The 23532-nt window shown below is 38.0% G+C and overlaps 1 protein-coding gene across 1 annotated transcript; it reads left to right on the top strand.

Annotated features, from left to right (window-relative positions):
- Positions 1-3522: 3522 nt before the first annotated feature.
- Positions 3523-21457, top strand: LOC131536499 (zinc finger protein OZF-like). The gene is made up of 3 exons (XM_058769473.1): positions 3523-3586; positions 9316-9590; positions 18302-21457. The coding sequence occupies exons 2-3, from the start codon at positions 9440-9442 to the stop codon at positions 19675-19677; spliced, it is 1527 nt and encodes a 508-aa protein (XP_058625456.1). The 5' UTR covers positions 3523-3586; positions 9316-9439; the 3' UTR covers positions 19678-21457.
- The last annotated feature ends 2075 nt before the right edge of the window (positions 21458-23532 follow it).

Genomic DNA, 23532 nt, shown 5'->3' with positions numbered 1-23532 from the left:
TATTTGTCCACTGGTTCTCTGAAACAGGCGCAAGAAGCATCATCGCTGTGAAAAATAATTGACTTAGAAAATGCACGTGAACTAGTGATGCGCGGATGGAGGTTACATCCGCGGGCGCTGCGGATAATCCGCGGGTCGGGTGGGTCGGGTAATAAAATATTGCATTTTGATTATTTGCGGGTGGGTCGCGGGTGGATAAGATAAATCATTAATCATGCTAATTTTATAACTACATTTTCTAAAATATGAACGTGTTTTAAATAGGATACAGAAATTGAATAAACTGTAAATCAACATATTAAAGTTATTCAACAAAACATTATTTAGTCAAGAGCAGTGAGGGATTTCTTCTGTCTTTTGTTGTTTGATTAACATTAATAACAGACGGCACAGCTTTATTAGGCTGCTGTCACAGACCTGTTTCACGGATCCAATACTTATACATATGCGTTTTCTTTCGCAATTTAAGACAAAACCGACATTATGAGGATACTCGCCAGGACGGCCATTTTGACATTATTTTGTGTGTATTTGGCCACTTAAGCGCAACAAGCTGTGTTTGTTTGTTCGCAGCGCGCGCTTTGGATGTGACTGCAGCGCACAGAAAAGCGCCTCTGGAGTGCACGAGTACAGAAAGACTTAAAAAGACGTGCAAATAATACATTTCTGTGATGATGCAACAATGACCGATTAGGCAATTGACAATTCTGTCAACTGTACCGAAACGCGAGCTAAAGTCTTGTATGGCAGCGTGCAGCAGCACTAGATGCGCCGATGTGAAGAGAAGGTCAAAGAGAGAAGACGCGGTGCAGCTGAATCACTCACGCTGCTTTCAAATGACTGGTTGTGTGAATTTATTTACTCATCTAACCTACACGCTATATTGAATAAATGTTTTGAAGGAATTTCCCTCATTTTAAAGTCGAAAGCTGCAGGAATATATGCGCAATCCCACACCGAAATTCAGGACCTCCTGATTAAGCGTAATTCTACTGTAGGCCTACATAGAATTGTGAAACATGACTTTTCCAAAACTTTCTGGGTTTATTTATTTTTCCAAAACTTTACAGGCCTGGAAATTGCTGTTTTAAAATCCCATGACTTTTCCAGGTTTTTCATGACCGTATGAACCCTGAATGCAACGATCGGGTGCGGATCAGGTGCGGTTATCTAAATCAGACAAAAATATAGGTGCGGGCGGTTGGCGGGTGGATCATTTATTTGAAGCTGCGGATTCGGGTGACGTTTTAGCTCATCCGCGCATCACTAACGTGAACACAAGTCGGAAAGCTGTGATAATACAAATCCAACACATCTTTGTAGTAGCACGAGTGTCCACGTTGTTTTCACATTCTGACTTAAAAGCACAGCTCGGGAAATGAGAGCATTCGTGGAGCGCATGAATGCTGTAATTACACTTGCTCTGACAGCAGCAGGTAGCCTATCGTTACCTAGCTAAGCTAAACACACTTAAATTAAAATGCCTAAAGCTAAACTTTCCTTGTAATGACGTTTCTAAACCTGCTGTCCAAAAAAAGAGAACATTATAAACTTTTTACTCCACGATACCAGTCAAATGCTTCCTTTTGTGATGTGCTGTGCCTTCATCTCACAGAATGAGGCAGAAAAGATGTTCTATACCAGGGGTGTCCAAACTCGGTCCCGGGTTTAGCTCCAACCCTAATTAAACACACCTGAAGCAGCTAATCAAGGTGTTACTAGGCATACTAGAAGCTTCCATGCAGGTGTGTTGAGGCAAGTTGTAGCTAAACTCTGCAGGACACCGGCCCTCCAGGACCGAGTTTGGACAGCCCTGTTCTCTACTGTTAAAAAGGCTATGTCGATTAGCAATGGATTATAAATATACTAAATTATGAACATATAAGAGATGGCTTGAATAACACAGATAAACTATACATTGTCGGAGTCAAGTGTTTATTGTCTTCGTTTTATCATTTAAAATGTTTATATCTTCTGTTTACTCAGTTACAGCGATAGCGATCGCTTTGTCCATATTAGGGATTTCCTGGAGCGTCATGAGTTCTGTTGATGTATACAGTGCTGCATGAAAGTTTGTGAACCCTTTACAATTTTCTATATTACTTTCTTATATAATTCCAAACATCATCTGAGTTTTGCACAAGTCCTGAAAGTAGACAAAGAGAACCCAATCAAACAAATGAGACAACAAAAATATTTTATTTATTGAGAAAAATGATTTATTGTTGCATATCTGTGCGTTGCTTTCTGGTGTGACCCCATTTTTCAACAATAACTGCAGGTAAATTTTCTTTCAACTGCTGATCAGTCCTGCACAACATATTGTAGGACTTTCAGCCCATTCCTCAGTACAGAACCACTTCAACTCTGTGATGTTGGTGGGTTTCCTCCTTTGAACTGCTTGCTTCAGCTCCTTCTGCAACATTTCACATTTGACTCGGCCATTCTAAAACATTACTTTTGTTCTTCTTTAAAGTACTTGTTTTGCGTACCAGAAAATCTGTCATGTCGAGCACTGTATGCATGGCTTGTAGCGCTTAAGTTAAATACTGAGTGTTAAATAATAAAATAATATGTTAAAATAATGTGTGCTCTTATCATTCTGTGGACAAAATAACTTTGCCCTGATCGGGAGCTGTTTATGCACATGTGCGCTCGTCTCAGCTTTATTCTGTGTTGAGTTTGCACACTGAACCTGTGTTGAAGCTCTTCATTCTGAACTCTCAAAGTGCACCAGATTGATGAATTTAACTTTAAAATGTACAACCATTCCCCCTACAGGGACCGAGGACCACCCACCACAGACTCACAAAATCCTGAGGATTGATACTGAATATCCAATATTGAAATTTATCAAATTAAAGATTACATTTTCTGGTGTGTATGTATATATATATATATATATATATATATATATGTGTGTGTGTGTGTGTGTGTGTTTTGTATAAAAATAATAGTTTGGAGAAAAATTTGGTGATTAATTTGATAATTATGTTTGGGAAATACCATATGCACAAACAGAAATGGTTTAATAATAATCCTAACATTACATTATTTAAAATTGAACTTAATCATTACATTGAAGCCTTAAAAGATCTAAGAATTAAAAAAGCAAAAAGGATTTATATAATGTTTGAATACTTTTCTAATTGAAATGTCTTGTAAATTATCCTCTGTAGTTTTTTTTTCCTTCTGTCTTTTTTTAATAATGTTTTTTCCTTTCATGCTTTTGTAACTGACTGTAAACACTGTGATCCTCTATATATGTATGTTGTGTTACTGTTCTTGTTATACAATAAAACAAATAACTGACTGAAACCAAACTTATTTAACAAACAAACACTTGAACGTGCATCAGCGTGATAAATACATACAAAGTCAAAACCATCTTTGGAAACAAATATTGGGAGTGTAATGTAATTATTTAGTTTGTCTCTCGTCTCATTAGATTAGATGGAGGGGGCGGGGCTTGTGACTATACTGAGTCCAGCCGCCTGGAGGCGCTCGAGACGCTCTGCTTCACTCTGCAGCGCTCGTGAGGATCACTCGGTGTGCGCATGAGCGGGTGAGAGAGTTTACGGTGAGGGTGAGTCCACTTTTTCTTCTTTTTCTTCTCTATTAATATCTTTTTGGTATTGTGCATGGATTATTTTGCGTAATTAAGTTTGAGGGCAGCAGGAATGTGAGGTAAATGTCAGCTTCTCGTATGAATAGCGCTGGAGTGATTTTAACACGTGTGTGTTCAATGAAGAAAGGAGACTTTTACTCCAGAAATGCCCTTAAAAACGATCATATTGTGATGTTCCTCCGTTCATAAAAGATGAGTTGAATACAGAGTTGTTCAGGACAAATAGTTTCACAAATGAGGAAAATAAATCCACCTTTACTTAAACATGTAGGTCTCAGTTAGACACTTCCCTGCTGAAAAAAAACAATAGAACCCTGCCCAAAACACAATAGAAAATGTAATGGTTTTAATGGGAATTGTACTGGTTTTAATGGAAACTATAATGGTGTCTACTGATATGTGATGGATTCTATTGGTGGGATGTTAAATCCTATTGAAAAATGCCCAAAACACACTACAAAAAGGAATTTTGTAATGGTTTTACTGGAAAAGCTAATGGTTTATAATGGTATTTTAATGGAAACCATTGGAATTTCTGTGATGGTTTCTATTGGGCTTCTTTTGTTTTGTTTGTTTGTTTTTTTTTGCTTTTTTAGCAGGTTACTGAAGTGAGCTACAACATTTTGGTGAATTACAATTATTATTATTATTTTTGCTAAAGAGAAGTAATTGAGGTAAAGTATTCAAGTATTGTGGTTGTGTACTTTGTACATATGAAACACACATGTATTAAGTCATTCTTATCACTAGGAACCTACTACAAACCTGTGCGTTTTTTAAATTATGTTTATATTCATTCTGTGAAAACTTTTGAACAGAATGAAGATGTGTACATTTTTTCTTATTTTGCCCATATCATTTACTGTATATATATATATGTATATATATATATATATATATATATATATATATATATATATAATATATATTATTTTATTTTTATTTTTTTTCATTTAGTACTGCCCTTCAGAGGGTAAAGAAGATGTTTCACAGAAGTCAAAATAAGATTTATCCTGATCTTAAAATTCAAAAAGTTTTCACAATCAACATGTTTGGGAATGTTTGAATAAAAAAGGAAAATATAAATAAAACATAAGTGCTGTTGTGGCTGCTGTGTGTCACATGATGACCGAACCCCCAACCCTCAAAAATAATGAGTGCACGATTCCCCTGGATTTTGAGATCCATGCTGAGGACAACTGAGGGACTCGTATGCAGCTATTACAGAAGGATCAAACGCTCACTGATTCTCCAGAAGGAAAAACCATGCATTAAGAGTCCCGACGTGGATCTCAAAATCCAGGGGCATCGTGCACTTATTATTTTTGAGTAGGCATGGGTTGGGGGTTCGGTCATCATGTGACATACAGCAGCCACAACAGCACTTATGTTTTATTTATATTTTCCTTTTTTATTCAAACATTCCCAAACATGTTGATCTATGGTGGGCGATGGTCAAAGTAACCTAATAATGTAATCATCTATTTTAAAAAAATACTTTCTGTTTATGGGTGTCATGACATAACATATTTTTAATACGACTGATTTTGTTTTATGTGAATTTAACATTGAAAATTAATGTGAATAAAAGCATTGCAAGTTAGGCTACTAATCATAAAAATGTCATTGTACAGCGAAGAACGTTTACATTATCAAAGAACATTTTCAGTGACAGTCTAGAGTTCAAGCACTCTCAAAAACTCCCATTAAAATCACTGAAGCTGTTTACACTATGAAATTAATATCTTAAAGAAACACACTGAACGTTCTAATCACACTGGTGTGATTGTATTAAATATTGAAAATATTAATCAGCTTTTTTTTTGTCTTTTGGAAGCTGCATTCAAAATGCACGTGCCCCCTCACTTTGAATAGGCATGACGCCTCTGTCAAAATCATAAAGTCAAATACACGGTTCAAATACACAAAAATGCTGGATAACCAAAGAATTAGTGGGAGCTGAAGGATTTTTCTGAAGAACAGCAGGCAGTTTAACTGTTCAGGACAAACAAGTCTCATGAACAACTATCACTAAACAAAACACAGCTGTGGATCATTCAGGTAACAACACAGTATTAAGAATCAAGGGGATGTAAACTTTTGAACAGGGTTATTTTTATAAATTCAACTATTCATTTCTCTTGTGGACTATATGTAAACATATTTTATGTGAAATACCTTATTCAGGTCAGTACTACATAAAATAATAACATGCACTTTATATGATCCCTCTGATTTTGGTAAAATAATTAACATTTCACATAGGCTTTTGGCATTTGAACAGCACCCACTCATAGAAAACAATGTGTGAATTTTAAAGACGTGGTGTGGAGCAGCTAGGGGTGTGCGATTTTGAAAGAAAAAAATGATATCTCAATATTTTTGGGGATTTTTTTCAATAACGATAATTAGACAATATTTTGCAGTGTGTTATTGTTATCAAAAACTGCAGCTGTCCACGGTAGTCAGATCTGACTACCGTGGACAGCTGCAGTTTTTGATATTCTTCATATTCTGTGTGGTCAGTTCACATCAGTGATTAATTCATCTTTTCAATTAAGTTTAAATTGATTTTTACCTTTAATGAAGCAAATTTTTTTCTAAAAGTGTACATTTTTTGAGTCAAATTGTTACATTTAATCAGTCAATTAAGATAATACACATTTAGGCTGTTACCAAACAAATGAAACCAGTATCATCAAAATTAATCTTCACAGAAGTTGCATTTGAAGTGGCATTTAGATGTATTTACACACTGTTTAATGCAGCTCAGAGGGACATGGAGTGCTTTAACCAGTTTCAAATGCATATATATATATATATATATATATATATATATATATATATATATTTTTTTTTACATTTCAAACATAAAACATTGAATACTGATATTTAAAATTATTTTAAAAATAAAAATAGACTTTAAATGTGAAATTAAAATCGCCAGTAGGTGGCAGAAAGTCACTGTTAATAAGTGAGTCATTGCGACTGAACCGAACGAAGCACCGTCATGTTGCACAGAGACGCAAAACAGTGCTGTAGCTGTTTGGAAATATTTTTTGTCTGTGAAATGGAGCAAAAACAGGCAATGGTGTCTAAAACGTAAGTCTCTTAATATTAACTTATTGTTTATTGAACTGTTGTATAAAATCAATATCACATTTGTAATCATGCAAATTTTTGAAGACAAAACGGCACTCTTCATGTGATTTTTACTATATGAAACGTAAATATATACATTTTCTGCCCCCGTATCTTGAATTATGCGATTATTCTTAATGCATTTTAATAGACTGAATCATGCAGTGAAAGAACACACTCTAAATGCGCACATGCACTGTTTAACCCACTTCATCACCACGTAGGCTAATGTATGTGTGCACTCCGTTGGTGTTTTGTTTGGTTTTTGCAAAATACTCGATATTGTCAAACTGCACATCGTTAACACAATTACGATATTATCTCAGACCCCTATATATCGCACACCCCTAGGAGCAGCATTATGTTTTTCGTCCAGTATGTGACCGCATTAAGGCTGGAATAGCATCTTGTTTCAGAGGTGGAACTGTCAAAGATGACTTTTAGGAGAAGACACTGTAAGCTAGGCTGGTAGCGACAAAGAGTTTTTAAAATCAAAATATAAATTAATGTGAATATAGGCATTCATGTATCAAGTTATCCTACTATCATAATCATGTATCTGCCTGTGTGTAGAGGCCAGCATGAATGGAATGTGCAGACATATGGTGAAGCTGCGTGTCCTGTTTATCCTTTAGGCAAAATATACAATGGGGCCCTTATTTTCACAGAACATAAAATTAAAGGGATACTCCACCACAAAATCAAAATTTTGTCATTTTTCACTTACCCCCATGTCGTTCCGAACCCATAGAAGCTTAGTTCGTCTTCGGAACACAATTTAAGATATTTTGGATAAAAACCGGTAGGCTTGTGACTGTCCCATTGACTGCCAAGTAAATTGCACTGTCAAGTAGGGGTTGCGCTGACTAATCGACTAGTCGACTTTAATGCTCTGCCATGACGCTTTAAGCTTGACGTCGACTAGTCGCTGGTCCTGTAGAGGGCGCAACAGTATAAGAAATCTTTGAAGGACTTCCACATTTACGCTCCGTTTCCAAGCAGTTAAAATGACAAATAAATGCATACTCTGAAAGCGCTCCACAAGACGTGTGATTATATTACTGGATGCTCGAAATTGAACGGGAGAATGCACGTTTTAAACTGCTTATAGTACAGGTCAGTTAATCGCCGTTCTAATATAATGCGCTGCTGCTCTGTAACGCACACACATATGCTTCAGACAGTTGCACGTACATCACGCAGATCGCACGTGCACAGAATCGTTTAACACTGAAATGCATTGTCAACACTGTTCTGTGATTTCTCAAAATAGCTTAGAAACTGAAAAGTTCAAGCATTTATTTCTTAATAACTAAATCCCACAGCTTCAGAGAGAGTCGCTGCCAGGTAGAATTAATTCACACACGCAATCGCTCTCACTAATGCATTCATATGAATGTAATCTTTACTGTGCTACTTTATCTGTGTCTGATTTAGAACGAGCAGAATTCTGTGAGAAATATAGCAACCCAAAGACAAAATAACTGATAAAAATTAGCTGTTATAGGAGCAATAGCCATGTGGGCAGCACTGTGTTATATGCCATAGCTGTGCACAAGGTGTTTGTCACAACTCCAGACTTATGTTCATTAATAACATCGTCAGTGACTAGTCGACTTCGACTTGAAATTCATCACATAAAAGTCGACTTTAAAAAATCAGAAGTCGTTCACTATCAGTGGTTCAATCTGACTGTTATGAAGCGACGAGAATACTTTTTGTATGGAAATAAAACAAAAATAATTTGTGTATTTCTGTGTCTCAGGCTTTTTTATCAGCCTCTAAACAGGGATGAGTCTTCTTCGTCGATTTACGCTCTGATTTGAATGTAAACAGCGCACCCTTGTGGCCCGGCTGATACAGAAGACCGCATGTATTTTGAGTCCAGGGGATAATCTCCAAAATGGCGCTACGCTGACACAGAGGAGACGTTACGATGCCTAATTGTTGAATAAAAGTCATTATTTTTGTTTTATTTCCGTACAAAAAGTATTCTTGTCGCTTTATTAAAGTCAGATTGAACCACTGATCCTGGTGGGACAGTCACAAGCCTCCCGGTTTTTATCCAAAATATCTTAAATTGTGTTCCAAAGATGAACGAAGCTTTTATGGAGTTGCGGGTAAGTGAATACGACAAAATTTTCATTTTGGGGTGGAGTAACCATTTAAGGCCTCCTGACTGTATCGTGATCCCATAACAAATGTGTATACAATGTATTGAACACGCCTAGATGAAAAACTGTATAAAAGAGAGTACAGAAAAAGATTCTGGAGATGGCTCTGAAGAGTTTTCCCGGCGTTATTGTCTCTGATAATAAAGTCTCTCTTCTGGCATCAAAACCCAAGACCTTGAGAATGATTCCTCACAACACCGGCATAAGCCACCACAGTAGTTTGCTTTTTCCACCAATGATGGTAGAGGAGAGGGCCAAGGTTCAAGAGTCACAGTTCACTACTGTAATATAATAATGTAATAATTTACAAAGAGACAACATTTAATGCCTCATTGATTTGTTTATTTTGGCAAATCTGCTTCTTCCACACAGAAATTCATGATCAGTGAAGTTCCTCCCACAACAATCACATCATCAATGAAGCTCCTCCCACAACAATCACATCATCAGTGAAGCTCCTCCCACAACAATCACACATTCAGAAATTCACCAATAAATGCTGGAATATTCCCATCAGTTCACAATTGAAGACGCATCAAATCATCAGGAAGAGCTGAAATCTGCAGAGACTGAGTTTATTAAAGAGGACAGAGAGAAGATGAGAGATCCAGAACCCTGCAGAATCAAACACACTGAAGAACAAACAGGTTGGTGTTTATTCTTCATTCATTTATTAATAATGCTGACATTTTTCAACAAAATTTATGTTAGACTGAGTCTCCACGCCAAATCCAAGATCGAGTCCCGGATGCCAGATTCTGTCAGAAAATATCAATTTTGTCTGGTGTCTGAACAAATAGTCAGATAGATATTTTGGATAAAAACCGGGAGGCTTGTGACTGTCCCACCAGGATCAGTGGTTCAATCTGACTTTAATAAAGCGACAAGAATACTTTTTGTACGGAAATAAAACAAAAATAATGACTTTTATTCAACAATTAGGCATCGTAACGTCTCCTCTGTGTCAGCGTAGCGCCATTTTGGAGATTATCCCCTGGACTCAAAATACATGCGATTTTGTCGATACCCAAAATCTATTAACATCGAGTCTTGTCTGGTACCAAAACTGTATTAACAGTCTTTTACCAACCAAGAAGTTGACTGAGCAAAGCCAGAGAAGAGCAGAAGCAGGAGACGAAGTGATGATGATAAAAAGGAGCAATGTTTATTGAATAATCTTAGTTGTGTGTGTTTCAATGCTCAGACTTCATCTGACCAGCACAAATCCAACAAGTAGTGTTTTACCAAACACAACAACATCCCATAATACACCTTGAGTTTCCATAAACATTCCCTCTTATCTCTTATTTACAGAATAGTTAATGAAACCTCACAATCATCAGATTAAACAACGTAAATACATAAGCTAGGAAAATAATAAGAAATATAAAAACATAAAATAATAAATGAATTATCAAATAATGAAATGATATAAATGGTAAATGATAGAGTAAATTAATACATTACTTAAATGACTAATTATTATGAATGATTATACGAATGAATGATTATAAATTAATAAAAACAAGAAAATAAAAGTAACACAAATGTATGGTCGCTCTCTTGATGCAACACACAGTTTGTATTTGAGGATCCTCAGATCCTTCATCAGTTGATCAAACATATTTATTAGTTCTCCCTAGGGCTGGGCAAAAAAATAATTTTTTTAGATTAATCGTTTTTTTTAAATGACGTCGATTCGATATCGATTCTCGAAAGCCGCAAATGATATGCAATGCTCAGGTAAAATTCTATAGTAATACTTAGGGGTGGGCGATATGACCAAAATCTTATATCCCGATATGACTAATTTTATATCACGATAACGATATATATCACAATATAGTATTTTTTTTTATATTAAAATCTTTGATACCATATCATTTTCATAATCCTTGTCACCAATGTCAATATCAAACTAATATAAACCTAAAAATAGAAAAAACTCAAGCTCACTGAAAATAAATAAACATAAATAAACAGATACTAATTGCAAGCAATAGGACACAATAAATAAGAAATGCTACATACATTGTGTAAATTAATTAATCTTCACTGTGTTAATTATATCTATCTATGATAGATATAATTAACACGTGTATTATGTATAGATTCTATCTATCTTTTAGCTGTTTCCTCTCTCTTAAGACCTAAATCGCTGTCTTTGAGGATACTTGCCAAGACGGGGATTCTGACGCACATAAGTGTGTTTATGTAATCGTTTAAAGCCAATAAAGCGAAAAAAAAAAAAAAAAAAAAGCGCAGTCCTCTCACACAGAAACAGAGACGGCACACGCATATAGCTCTGTTGTTTGTGTTTCAATGGCTTAAAATCGGTTGTTTTAAAACTGCAGTGCTTAAAAACACGTTCCCATGCTACAGATGTAGTCCCTCGTTTTGTTCTAGTCGTTCTCCACCTGGTTCCGTCTCCCTTCACGCCCTGTGATGGTGTGTAAAGATCTCAGTCATCTAAATGATTAAAAAGTATTACCGTAAACAATGTTTATTGCAACACCATGAAATAAACGATAGAACATAATATGAAACGATAGACTTTTTATTTCGTCCATCCAATATATATCGTCATATCACACAGCCCTAGTAATACTACAAATCTGCGGAAGCATTTGACATCACGCGTAAGGCACCATGATTTCCACAATGAATGAATAGCGGATGGAGCAGATTTTATTTACTACACACTTACTAAAGCGCGGACGACGCTCACTATTTGATGGTAAAACACAAGAATATCATCTCCAGCTGCTCTGAGAGTCACTTCATTAGCGTTGTACCGTTTAATTTGAGAAATCTACCATCACATACACAGCAGTTGCAAGTTCCACACGGCACTTGCAAAATAAAAGTTAATTTAACGTGCAGAAACTGTCAGAGATATTACTATCTAGCAGTCTTAAGACTCAATGTAACAACAATGTTACTACTACTATTAATAAATATTAATAAAACTTTATTTTTAAAGGAATAATCACATTTGTTTTATTTTTAATTTTAACAGTAAACCTCTGTTGTGCAGCACTTTGTTTGCCAAAAAATAAAGGGGTTTAATTTTTAGGATAAATTATGATCAATTTGATTAGGATAAATTAAATTAATGTTTTATACCTTCATCTGATTACCAGAAAAAATAAGAGCATTTTATAGGGACCTATTTTTGTTTAGAAAAAAAAAAAAGGTTTAACCCTCTGTGGTCGACAAACGTGGATACGCGTTTTGTGGCAGATTTTCCTGATAAGGCCGAAATGAGCTTGAATTACTCTGCCATTTTTGATCGTACAGATAAGAGCAATACACCAAGGATATTATAGTTTTGAATTTTTAAATTAGTTTTTATTTTAATATCGTTTTCAAATTTCCTATAATTTCAGTTTAGTTTTAGTTAGTTTCATTAATGGTTTTGTTAGTTTTAGTTTAGTTTTTATTTTGTGTACACATTTCTATTTAGTTTTTATATATTTCAGTTTTAGTTTTAGTAATTATAGTTTAACAGAGTTAATGGACACTTCCAGTATAGACCAAAGCAAGGCATTTAATTTTAGCAAAGTTGAATGTTTGCAGTTTACAGTTCATTCTTGTGCAAACATCTTAATAATGAAAATAAAATAATTCTTTACAATTAAAAAAAAAAAATGCAACTTATATGTATACAATTTATTAATTCATATTCATGTTCATATTCATTCATATTAAAGATGTAATCTTGTTTAATATGTCAATAGTTTACAAACAACAAGGTTTTCAGAGTTACTAGACAGCATCAGGCAGTTGAGTTGTTATCAGGGCTGGAGCTAAATTCTGCAGGACAATAGCCCTCCAGTGCTGGATTTGAAGAAACATGCCCTGTGTCCCAATGCAAATACTATCCACCCTATCTGCCCTAAATAGTATTAAAAATGACTAATATCAGATAGAATTTAGCATGGACAGTGTGCACATTGGGACGCAGGCATGTTCTTTGCAATCGTCATTGAAACTCTGTAAACTTTATTTTTTTCCATCTGTATTTTCAATGCATTCATTTGTTGGATTTTTTGCACAAGCCACCGGTGCTGTATGTCCCATCTCCCTCTATGAACGTATACAATAAGAAGAAACAATCTAAAATGGTTTGAAATCTCATACTACTCAAAAATAAATGATGTTTGCACTTTGCTTTGACGAGCCTCTCCAGCACGCAGGCACTTCAGATGAGCAACGCAATCAATCCCAGTTCTGAAGCCTCTTTTACACAACACTGCAAGCGGTGAAAACACAGCGCAGCTATCGCTTTCTCTCATTTTGGATGTGTTTTATACAGTCAAGGACGGTGCTCGTGTCATGGACTCGAGGCTTACGTTACCATAGTAATCGCAAAGCGTGACAAAATGACTCTTCACTAAAGTCAGCTGGTCCAAAGCTTTTAATTCTGTGTCTAACTCACTCTCATGTTGTTCTCGCGCGTCAAGCACACTTTTAAGCATTCGTGTGCTGTAAGGTGTGCATTATTATTATTTCCCATTTCATATTTTATAGTCATTTCCAATTTCATAGCCCGCGTCTTATTTTTGAAATGCAAAAACGCATTCTCTGTAATTATAGGACGCAGCTCACGTGCATGAAGCGCCATCTGTTTCCCTAAACCACCACAGGTCCGATTTTCTGTCACAGAATGAGAGCTTATTAAATCACGAACACGATTATTTATTTTTGCTAATTATTATTTTATTTTCGTTAGTTTTTCAGTTACTGTTGTTAGTTTCGTTTAGTTTTAGTTTTTCATTTATTTAGAAGTTTTAATTTTATTTCAGTTTACGAAAATGTTTTTTGACCAATAGTTTTAGTCTTAGTTTCAGTTTTCGTTTACGAAAATAACCTTGCAATACACCATTCGAATCTGTAAGGGGTCTACTTTTATTTGTATACAACAAAACTTTGTGGTTTTGAAGAATAAAGAAAACAAACAGGGTGCGTTCTCAGTCTTCACTCTCTCCGCGAACTGCTTTTTTTAAACGCGTCACTAAAACAATGTCACGGATCAGTCAGGCCCTTCACTCCACCAATCGCAATGTTCCAACATTGATCACGCACACCTGCACCAAATCACGACCTCATCACCACTCACTACTAAAGGATCCCCAAGCACTCACTTCATTGTCCGATCTCGTTCATGCAACGTGGACTCCGACCTCGCTGTATCCAAGACCAAAGCTATATCCTTCCAAGAGCATTAACTTACCTTGTTTGACTTACCTGCTGTATCTCTTCCTCCTTGTGTCATCCTCTTCTCCTAGAGTGCCCATCTTCAGGGTGGTTGAGTCTCTTTGTGGATTCCCCCGTCTGTCTTCTTGCAACGCTGTGGATAAGAAAGATATATCAGCACCATAGCACCCATCCACGAAAAGCTCACCTCAAGATCATCTATTCACCTATTCACAAGATTACCTTTTCACCGGTGTGCTTCACCTGTTTTAATAAATCTATATTTGTTAATCACTCCCCTTCGTGTCCGTAACAGAAGATCGGACTGAACACCGTCACATACAGGATGAGCACCGCGGATCCCTTCCAGGAGCTGGTGGACTCACTGAAAAGATTGTTGTTGCAAGCGCCCACACCAACGGCACCACCAGCTCCACCACCACCACAGTCAACAAACACCACCGTGAGCACTCCCTCAACAATGGGCTGGAGAAGTTCATACAACTAGCCATTCGCTGTGCTAACCGCATTCAGTCTTGCAATCCGGATCCATCCTCAGCCATCGCTACTCCTCCTCTCCCACCACGCCGACCAGAGACAATTGACCCTCCAGAACCCATGCAAACAAACTCTACCCGTCAGAACGACAAAGACGAATTTCCAAGAGGCTATGTTTATATTGCGCGGATGATGGACATCGTGTGCTAGAATGTCCCCTAAGACCGCCACGCATCCTGGTGAGTTCAGTACTTACCACAACGCCAAAACTAAAACCTCTCTCAACTCGAGCCCTGCTTACTGCCTACGCACATGTCGTTGCAGTCACCATCCTCCTCGACTCTGGTTCCGCGGGGAACTTCATCTCGGGGAACCTCCTCCAGCAGCTCCGCATCCCTACCACCAACACCCCGAAGGCCTATGAAGCCCAATCCATAACAGGCCAATCCCTCACCAAGGACTCCATCCATCGTTGTACCGAACCGGTACAGTTGCAGATTGGGTACTTACATCGAGAGGACATCCAATTGCTGGTTCTGGAGGGTTCAACTGTGGACATCATTTTGGGTCGCCCGTGGCTGGTGCAGCATGATCCACACCTATCTTGGAGGACAGGAGAATTCCTAAAGTGGGGTGAGAAGTGTTTCCCTAATTGTTTTCCCAACTTACCTCAACCTAATCACCGAAGATCGCCGCAGATCCCCATTGGTACCACCTCCATTGAAAGCCCTCAAGAAAACTTATCCGTCGAGATTCCCTCATGTTATACCCACTTTAGTGACGACATCTGTCCGAAGAGGGCTGCCCAGCTACCACCACATCGGCCATGGGACTGCGCTATCGACCTCCTTCCGGGTGAGCCAGTACCACGGGGGAAGATTTACCCCCTGTCACCACCAGAACAACAGGCCATGGAGGAGTACATTGCGGAGGCTTTACAACAGGGATATATTGTACCATCTACCTCCCCTGCTGCATCCTACATCGCTTTGTAATCGTGTACATTGATGACATCCTCATCTACTCCCGGAGCCTGGCCGACCATCGCCATCACGTTGCGGAGGTCCTTCAGAAACTCCGGCAGTTCCAATTATATCTTAAAGCTGAAAAATGCACCTTCCATCAATCCTCTGTACATTTCCTCGGATACATCATTGACCATCGTGGCGTCCGCATGGACATGGGGAAGGTGGAAGCGGTAACCTCCTGGCCAACTCCTACCACAGTCAAAGAACTTCAACGATTCCTTGGATTCTCAAATTTCTATCGACGGTTCATACCCAGTTACAGTACAACCACCAATCCACTCACAGACCTCCTGAAAGAAAAGGCCAAAACGCTCAATTGGAACCCGAAAGCCCAAAAGGCTTTTGAAGACCTCAAGACCGCCTTCACCAATGCACCGCTCCTTGCTCATCCAGACCCAGAACTCCCATTCGTCGTCGAAGTGGACGCATCCACCACGGGCGTAGGAGCCGTCCTGTCCCAGCAGCAGGGGAAGCCTCCCAAACTCCATCCATGCGCCTATTTCTCAAAGAAATTCAGCCCGGCGGAAAGGAATTTTGACATCGGATACCTGGAACTATTGGCTATCAAGCTAGTCCTTGAGGAATGGAGGCACTGGCTGGAGGGGGCAAAACACCCATTCATCGTTCTCACAGATCACAAAAACCTCCAGTACCTTCGTGCGCAGACAGAGAGTGACAGCCGACACCCGAAGATCGGAAACTCCAAACTATCAACCTGGGGAAAAGGTCTGGCTGTCCACCAGGGACATCAGGCTGCGCCTGCCTTGTAGGAAACTCAGTCCCAGATTCGTTGGCCCCTTCACTATTCTGGAACGCATCAACCCTGTCACCTACAAACTCCAATTGCCACCTCACTACAAAATTCACCCTACGTTCCATGTCTCACTACTAAAACCCTTCTCTCCACCTCCCTCCGCAGGGCCTGACTTCGAGAATGAGTCCCCTCTCCCACAAATCTTAGACGAAGGCGCAGTCTACCAAGTCAAAGAAATCCTGGAATCCCGGCGTCGTGGTGGTCGACTAGAGGCAACATCTTAGATTCATCACTACTTGAAGAGTTCCATACAGCGCACCCAGATCGCCCAGCACCCCGAGGCAGGGGTACACCACCACGATGCCGAGGTAGGCCCTCAGGAGCGGGCTGTGGAGAGGGGGGTACTGTCACGGATCAGTCAGGCCCTTCACTCCACCAATCGCAACGTTCCACCTCACCTGAGTTCTGATCACGCACACCTGCACCAAATCACGACCTCATTCCCAAACTATAACTCCAGAGTAAAATGTGTGAAATCGAGTGCAACATTTTAAAATATGATAGGCAACCTTTTATTGCATTTAAATGTTGCACAACGTGAGGATAGTTATATGTTCTATAAACAATGATATAAAAGTTATGTGTAAGAAAGTTTAGACCAATCTTTACTGTGAAGTAGCCTACTATAGTTGCTCCTGATAAGCCTATCAGCATGCTCACTAATTTATTTATTTATTAATTTTAGTGTGTGCGTGTGGGGGGGGGGTGCTTTATTTATTTTGAATAGTAAAAATATGTAGGCCTATATATTATAATAAATATAACTGTTTTTGCTGTACTTTGGATCAAATAAATGCAGGCTTGGTGAGCTGAAGACACTTCTTAAAAAAAAAAAACATTACAAATCTTACTGTTTAAAAATTTTGACTGGTAGTGTATGTATTGTCACCATGTTTGCTTTGTCTTTGTCCATTCATTGTGTTGCTCACGTCTGTTTTGTGTTTTGTCATGCAATTTCTGCTGTCTCTCGTTTTCCTGGGTTCCACTTTCCTGCCGCTGTTTTGGATATTTTGGATATTGCACCCACGATCCCACACCCACTCGCAAAGTTACAAATATGTGATAGTTATATGTATACACATTTCTTTTTTCCTCACTTTCTTTCAACTCTTCTCTCTCAGTCACACACCTGACCTGACTCAATGGCTCATTATGGAGCTCATTATGCGGGCCTTTGTTTTCTCAGGTGTGAGTCACGCCCTCTCGCATAGAGCCTTTCTACTCAAAAAGTAACTTAGAAAATTTAAATCAATATATCGTTTTCTTTGAATGAGTGAGTTAGATTTTTTTCAGATAATTCTGAAGCAAAAATTCTAGGCTACAAGATCCAGTTCTCAAAAGTCTTGTGAACAAATGTTCTGAATGTGTTTTATGGCCTTATTTCAGTTACTTTAAAATTTGCAACTTCATGCATTTGTATTAACACTATATTCACTGAATGTAATCAAATCGAATCGAATTGAATTAAATCGGGACATCTGAATCGATACCCAGCCCTAGTTCTCCCTATAGAAACATGAGATTTGTGCCTATAATATTTGAAGATCAGTGTACCTCATTCATGGAAAGTTTCAGGGACGTATAATTTATAAAACTGCATCAAAATGATCCATTTTGTGTTGCAATTATCTAGTTTCTGCTGTTATATCAGGGTTAATTTCGAGTTTGAGTCTCGGGCCTGCAGGAATTGTAGGTGGGGGGAGTGAATTGTAGGTGGGGGGAGTCACCATTCTTGGCTGTATGTCACGTCACTTTTCTTTTTTTTTTTTTTTTTTTGAACGAGTTACTGACAAATGTACTATTTTTACTTTTGTTTCAGAGTTGATTGAAGACAATGAGGTGAAAGAAGAATTGAGTGAATTTGAGCAGAAAAATCATGTCAAAAATGGAGAAAAACCCAAACAGAAAGATTTAAAGAAAAGAAGATCCAATAAATCTTTCACCTGCACTCAGTGTGGAAAGAGTTTTACATACAAATGTTATCTTGAACTTCACATGAGAATTCATACTGGAGAGAAACCGTTCACTTGTGATCAGTGCGGGAAGAGTTTCACACTATCAGCAAACCTTAAGATACACATGAACATCCACACTAGAGAGAAACTGTACACATGTGATCAGTGTGGAAAGAGTTTATCACGATCATCAACCCTTAAGAAACACATGAACATCCACACTAGAGAGAAACTGTACTCATGTGATCAGTGCGGCAACACATTTTTCAGAGCTTCACACCTGAAGAAACACCTGAGAGTTCATACAAAGGAGAAGCCACATTTATGTTATTTGTGTGGAAAGAGATTTTCACATCTACAAAATTTGAAAGAACATCAGAAAATACATACAGGTGTGAGAGAGTACATGTGCTTAGAGTGTGAAAAGACTTTTACTTCAGCAAAGTGTTTAAAAATGCATGAGAGGATTCACTCTGGAGAAAAACCTTACAAGTGTTCACACTGTGACAAGAGATTCAGTCATTCATCAAGTCTGAAAACACACAAGATGATCCACACTGGAGAGAAACCTTACTCATGTGATCAGTGCGGGAAGAGTTTCACACTAAAAAGAAACCTTATGGTGCATATGAGAGTTCATACTGGAGAGAGACCGTTCACTTGTGATCAGTGCGGGAAGAGTTTCACACTATCAGCAAACCTTAAGGTACACATGAACATCCACACTAGAGAGAAACTGTACACATGTGATCAGTGCGGCAAAACATTTTTGAGAGCTTCAAACCTGAAGCAGCACCAGGCAGTTCATATAAAGGAGAAGCCACATTCATGTCATTTGTGTGGAAAGAGTTTTTCATTACTACAACAATTAAAATTACATCAGAAAATACACACTGCTGTGAGAGACTACATGTGCTTTGAGTGTGAGAAGACTTTTAATTCATCGAGCCATTTAAAACAGCATGAGATGATCCACACTGGAGAGAAACCTTACAAGTGTTCACACTGTGACAAGAGTTTCAGTCAATTAGGAGAACTGAAAACACACGAGAGGATCTACACTGGAGAAAAACCTTATAAGTGTTCACACTGTGACAAGGGATTCAGTCAATCATCACATCGGAAAAGACATGAGATGGTTCACACTGGAGAGAAACCGTATCACTGCACTGCATGTGGGAAGCGTTTCAGCCGATCTTCTTCTCTACACAGACATACACAAAGATATCACAGTATGTAGATCATCTTCAGATCCAGCTCTTTCAGGTCTGATGCTGCTTCCGTATCAAATGTGACAAAATAATGCATCAAGCAGTAAAATATAATCTGGATAGATCTATCACTACAAGCGACATGACAAAAAATCATTATCAAATGTTGAATAAAGTTAATCTTCATCTTCAAAACCAGCAGATTGAACTGAGAGGTTCAGATCGGCACGGTACGGTTCAGTACGGCTCACTTTTGGGGGGTTTCCACTGGGTACAGTACCTGGTACCTGGTTCTTTTTTAGTACCACCTCGGCCGAGGTTCCAAGCAAGCCATACCATTACCAGAATGTGATGTGTAAACTCTGCTGATCACTGATTGGTCGGAGAAAACTTTTTTTTTAACAACCAAAAAATGGCTGTTTCGTTGTCTGCTGACGAAGCACAGACGTTCCTCTCGTTGATAGCCGAGGAATGGATCCAGCGAGAGCATGATGGAGTAACGTGGAATTAAAACGTTTTCAGGAGTCACGGCAGTAAAGGCGGCGCAACTATAACGACATGTGAATAATCCCACCCACTCTAAAGCGGTACTAAACTGCGGTGGAAACACAAACTGAGCCGGACTGAGCCGTGCCGAGCCAAGTCGTACCACGCAGTGGAAAAGCGTCAAAAGATGGAGCTCCTCCCCAAAGAACAATGTCAAAAAGTTTTATTCTTGTGTATCATTTTGCTTCATAATATAAATGATAGCATTGTGCTTTCTTACGGGTTTCATGTTATGTTCAATTGTTTCATATTATGTTCAATAATGTTTAATAAGCAGGATTGAAAGAATAGTAACACGATTAAAACCTTACAGATATCCATCCATACTTGTCAGTAGGAGAGAGATCCAGCTCATTAGTTTTCACTTTTACTTAGCTTGTTTTTGTATTTGCTGATTAAATGTAATTATTAATCAAATGTTACCTTTTTTGTTAATACATTGTTATATTTACTTTTTATATTTTATCAACAACTTTTATTGTCTGCTGATTGTATTTGAATCAGGAAAAAGTAATTTTATCATTTTAGTTTTAATTTCTAAAAGCTATGAAGTATGATAATTGCTTTTTGGGCTTTTAAGTTTCTCAATAAAGCTTTTATTTGCCTAATAAACTATATTTTACTCCACATATGAGTGATATTGAATGAGTTTGTCTACATTAGAAACCCTTCTTCTTCTTCTAGCGGTGGGCAGATTGATCCTAATATTGATAGTATTGATACGAACATGGTTTGAATGAACAATTCAATGACTCACTCATAAGTAATTAACTTGTTCCATTACTGTCACGAATCCTGTCCATGCACTTCCGCTCACTCACCACCAGAGGTCACCCGCTCATCACATGGACTCTTGCACTGCACTACACTACTGTTGCATTTCACCGGACTCCAATTCCCATCATCCATTACTGATCACAGCTGTCACCAATCACTCATTGCACTAATCACACGCACACATGATCCTACGCACACGCTGATCACATGCCTTATTTAAACCCTGGACTTTCCTTCCGTCAGCGCCGAGTATTGTATGCATTATCGCTGCCCTACAGAGCCTTGATAGTTTCCCTAGTCTCGCCTGTTTTCGGATTGTGGTTTCCCCTGCCTGGACTATCGCTCACGTTTTGGATTACCTCTCTTGTCTTGATACTGTTCGCTGTCGCCTGACCCACGCCTGTTTCAGATAACTCTTTGCATTGCCTATGTTATACCTGTCTGCCTATGTTCGACCCTGCCTGTTAAACCATGTCTCTGATCAATAAAAGCTCGCACATGGATCTGCCTGTCTCTTGTCTCGTTGGCCCTGTAACAATTACTGGGTGAATCAGCATTTTTGAACAAATTTCTCGAATGAATGATTCAATGACTAATACAATGGACACGGCATACTCAATAAGTAGGATTTAATTTCAATAACTATACTTAAAAATGCAAGTTGTTACCCAATCACAGCACTGGACGTTTACGTCCAAGCCTTGCTTAATATTTGGAAGAATTTACATTACATTCTTTTCTAAATTTCTATACAGATCTTTTTGAATGTCAATACAGGGGTTGGAATGAAAAAAAAATGGATATAAATATTAACAATAGACAGACAAATATATGTGAATTGTCACATATTGTTACGGAAGTATACCAGGACACAGAGAAGAGAGTTAGAGGGTTTATTATTCGCACACAGCTGAAGGCACAGGAGAGATCAGGTGAGTAACCAGGACAATGATACTTTAGGTGTTCTTGAAGAAGTGGATGATGCTGTGGCTTGTCTTACAAGAGAGGAAGGCACTCCAGTGCCGAGATCCGGGACGAGGAGAACACTCTGAGGAAAACACAGGGGGTAATTACAGGAGTAAATACTTTCAGGAGATCGCTAGGAAGAATCATTTATATCAGGTAGGAGTCTAATATGTATTAACGAGACCGGACACTGGAGTGAGATGCTGAGAGTGCTTAAGTAGCTGTCTGGGTGAATGAGTAAATGATTAACAGGTGTGTGTGATCAGTAATCTGGCGATGAGGTGCGCTGGGATGTGAATCAGGCTGTTCTGTGTCACATATGTGAGTGCAGTGTTACTAAATGAGCATTTTAAATTGATCTGCTCTTTGTGTCGAGGCTGTTACTTTTAATATAGTAATAAAATTATTTACAAAGAGACAACACTTTGAAAGGCTCTGGGGTCTAATTTATAAACGCTGCATATGCACAAAATGGGCATATAATATGCATAAGCAATTTTCTACGCACATATCCGGATTTATAAAAAATAAACTTGCTGTAAATATGTACGCACCGTACGGACATTTTTGACCATGCGTACAAACTCTTTTGGAGTGAGAAGTAATGAAGTAAACGATTTTAAACTGTTTTCATTTCAATATGCATTTACAATAAATATTCCGCTCTCATTAAGCACTGAAATTACAAAAAGTCATTACGCAGAAGTTAAACAAAATTAAATTTAGACACATTGCGAATGCATTTGATAACATTTCATGTGGCATCCTATGTTTTAATGACAGCGAGGAGTGCTATGTGCACAATAATTCATTTTTAAACTAAACTGCAGATCATATGTTAAGAGGAATTTTATTTTTTGGCGAGAACAATAATGTTGTATTGAATTCAAATTCAAATTAGTAGAGAGGTTAAAATAATACATTTAACCTTGATAGGGACAGGACAGTATAGACACTATGACAGCTGTAATTAATGGAACATTGACAGGAATAATAAGGAATTCAGAAGAGGAATTTCCTCTGAAATTAAATTTGTTAATAATAGTGATAGAGATAAATGTAAACAAAGTTACATGAAAAGAAAAAGAATTATAGAACCCTGCAGGACAGCAGTTTCTGCTTCAGAGAGAGAAGGAGCACAGCAGGATAAGTCAGAAATAAGAAAAAAAAAATGTTTTACAGATAGTTTAGAAGGAGAACAAGAAAATGTCTCATTTTCGTCAATATTAAATACAGAAAGTGCAGGTAAAGACGTGTTCCTGTGGCTCGGTGGTAGAGCATTGCATTAGCAGTGCAAATGGTCATGGGTTCAATTACCAGGGAACACACATATTGATAAATGTAAGTCTGCTAAAGTGCATAAAAATGTAAATGTAAAGAGATGTAGTTAGAATACAGAGGAATACAAGACTGTAACATACAGTAAGAAAGGAGTAATATTGTAGCTAAGGAGAGTACTTAAATTCAGAATGATTGGCCAAAAGCTGCACACTGTTAAAAATATTCCGGTATTTTTACAGTAAGTTACTGGCAGCACGGTTGCCAGCAAGTTACTGTATTTTGTTTTACAGCAATGTACTGTAATGCAACTTTAC

The sequence above is a fragment of the Onychostoma macrolepis genome, chromosome 03, assembly GCF_012432095.1.
Source record: "Onychostoma macrolepis isolate SWU-2019 chromosome 03, ASM1243209v1, whole genome shotgun sequence".
Taxonomy (NCBI): Eukaryota; Metazoa; Chordata; class Actinopteri; order Cypriniformes; family Cyprinidae; genus Onychostoma; species Onychostoma macrolepis.
This window is presented reverse-complemented; position numbering and strand designations above follow the sequence as displayed.

Bases quoted from the DNA above. Each gene is read 5' to 3' on its own strand.
- LOC131536499 (XM_058769473.1), top strand. From the start codon at position 9,440: ATGCTGGAATATTCCCATCAGTTCACAATTGAAGACGCATCAAATCAT. The intron at 9,591-18,301 runs GTTGGTGTTTAT...CTTTTGTTTCAG, and splicing joins ACACACTGAAGAACAAACAG to AGTTGATTGAAGACAATGAG.